The 1,797-nt window shown below is 38.2% G+C and overlaps 1 protein-coding gene across 1 annotated transcript; it reads right to left on the minus strand.

Moving 5' to 3' along the window:
- Positions 1 to 258: 258 nt before the first annotated feature.
- LOC119555504 (fibrinogen-like protein 1) lies at positions 259 to 1,305 on the minus strand. Its single transcript, XM_037866922.1, has 2 exons — positions 514 to 1,305; positions 259 to 412 (listed from the first exon to the last, which is right to left on the minus strand). Exons 1-2 carry the CDS (start codon positions 1,194 to 1,196, stop codon positions 259 to 261), a joined length of 837 nt encoding a protein of 278 aa, XP_037722850.1. The 5' UTR covers positions 1,197 to 1,305.
- Between the last annotated feature and the right edge of the window lie 492 nt (positions 1,306 to 1,797).

Consider the following 1,797-nt stretch of genomic DNA (forward strand, 5'->3'; position numbering starts at 1 on the left):
CCATTAGCCCCAGGCTCCACGGATTCGGGTCGAGAATGGGTCGGGCAGTGTTTTTCGCGCTGCGCCACATGCTGGGTAATTACAATTTGTTATCGCTTTAATTTAATATTGACGCATGTCGCATGCGATAAAGGAAACCGGGCAGCTATGTGGGTATATGTATAAAGGATCTGTACTCCAGGTTCCTTGGGAAAATGTGGGTAGCCAAAAACATTAAGACATGCAATTTAGAACATCGAATAAAGTTAACAGCGTTTATTAAGTGCACTTCTCTGCTTTCCAATCGAGTGGTCTTATCAACATTTTGCAAGACTTCAGCGAGTATCCCTTGCCATTGTACCAGTTACCCCAGAAAATGCCCAAATTCCCATTAATGGGTGTTTTCGTCTTATGATATGGTCCATTCAAATTGCTAAAAATATACATATCAAATAAGTAAGGGTCATAGGTATGTATATAAATGCTTTAATAATTTTATATTTTAATAAATGTGAAATTATAGTTGCTGCTTACCACATATAACCCTCACTATTCCACCATTCAAATACCTTGTGAAAACCATCCTCATTCACATTTGTGGATATATACTTGTTATTCAAGTGGCTGAGCAATGCATCGCCAGCGTTTCCCGAGTAGGCGCCCAATGATTTCAATCGGAAGTGCTCACTCCCACTTCCCACCTCAAAGTGATCGTACTTGGCAAAAGCTTTTACATCATGAAAGTCAACGAGTTCAATGTACAGCTCGTGCCTGCAACGACTAGTCGCGATATGTAGAATCTTCAAGCCCAGAAAGAACTCTCCATTGAGGTCTCCGAAAGGATTTCTATGATCCAGCAGTGCGCCAAAATCGACACTTCCATCGAACCGACGATGAACTACCATCCAGTTAGGACCTTCGGTGGGAATATTCTCGAAAATAGCCGCAAAGGGTCTGTCGCCAATAGTAGAGACGAATCGAAGGCCAGGGATCTTCGAGTGGTTTAGGAATACAAGAGGACCCTTATGGGTACCAGATGGAAGACCTAGTTCGGTATAGACTTTAAGGGCGGTCTTAAGATCAGAAACCTCTCGTTCCTTCTCTACGAGTTTAGCCTTTAGATCTTCCAATTTACTGTTCAATACATCAATCTCATTTTCTTCATCTTCTTGTTCCTCTAGGTCGTCCTCAAAGTATACATCACCGCGATAGCACATTGTTTTGGTTAGATCTGTATTGATAGTTTAGCTTTTGAATAGGAATCGTACTTCGATCTCTTGCGATATGGAATTTATCAGCCCTCACAAAATAACAATCGAAAGGCGACTGTTTCTTTATTTGAAATGAAAAACTGAGTTTTGAGCCACAAAAGCAAAGATACCTATATACATATTTCTTGACAATTCCACCTTAATAAACAAGTTATAGAAAAAATATATATAGCATTTTTTAAAAAGCATGTTTTTGTGTTATTTTAATTGAAAAGAAAGAATATTCAAAAGTGAAGAAAAACGTTCTTAAATAATAAATTTTCTTTTTACAGTGTTTTTTTCCCTCAGTGCTTGATTGCGGCCTTATCCTAAATGTGGACCTACCACCATCACTATACATACTACTATATTTTCAATGGTCTGGTCCTTGCAAAACGGTTTATTCAAGTTGCTAGGAAAATAATAATTATTATTAAACAAGGTGAAATAAATATAATAAAAGAACTCTGACGATCCAAAGTCCAAACTTCTATCCAATCGCTTTAGTACCTTGTTTTTCCTGGATTCTTCCTGGTAAAGACCGATTTAAATTTTCCTCTGAAATCCC

The sequence above is a fragment of the Drosophila subpulchrella genome, chromosome 3L, assembly GCF_014743375.2.
Source record: "Drosophila subpulchrella strain 33 F10 #4 breed RU33 chromosome 3L, RU_Dsub_v1.1 Primary Assembly, whole genome shotgun sequence".
Taxonomy (NCBI): domain Eukaryota; kingdom Metazoa; phylum Arthropoda; class Insecta; order Diptera; family Drosophilidae; genus Drosophila; species Drosophila subpulchrella.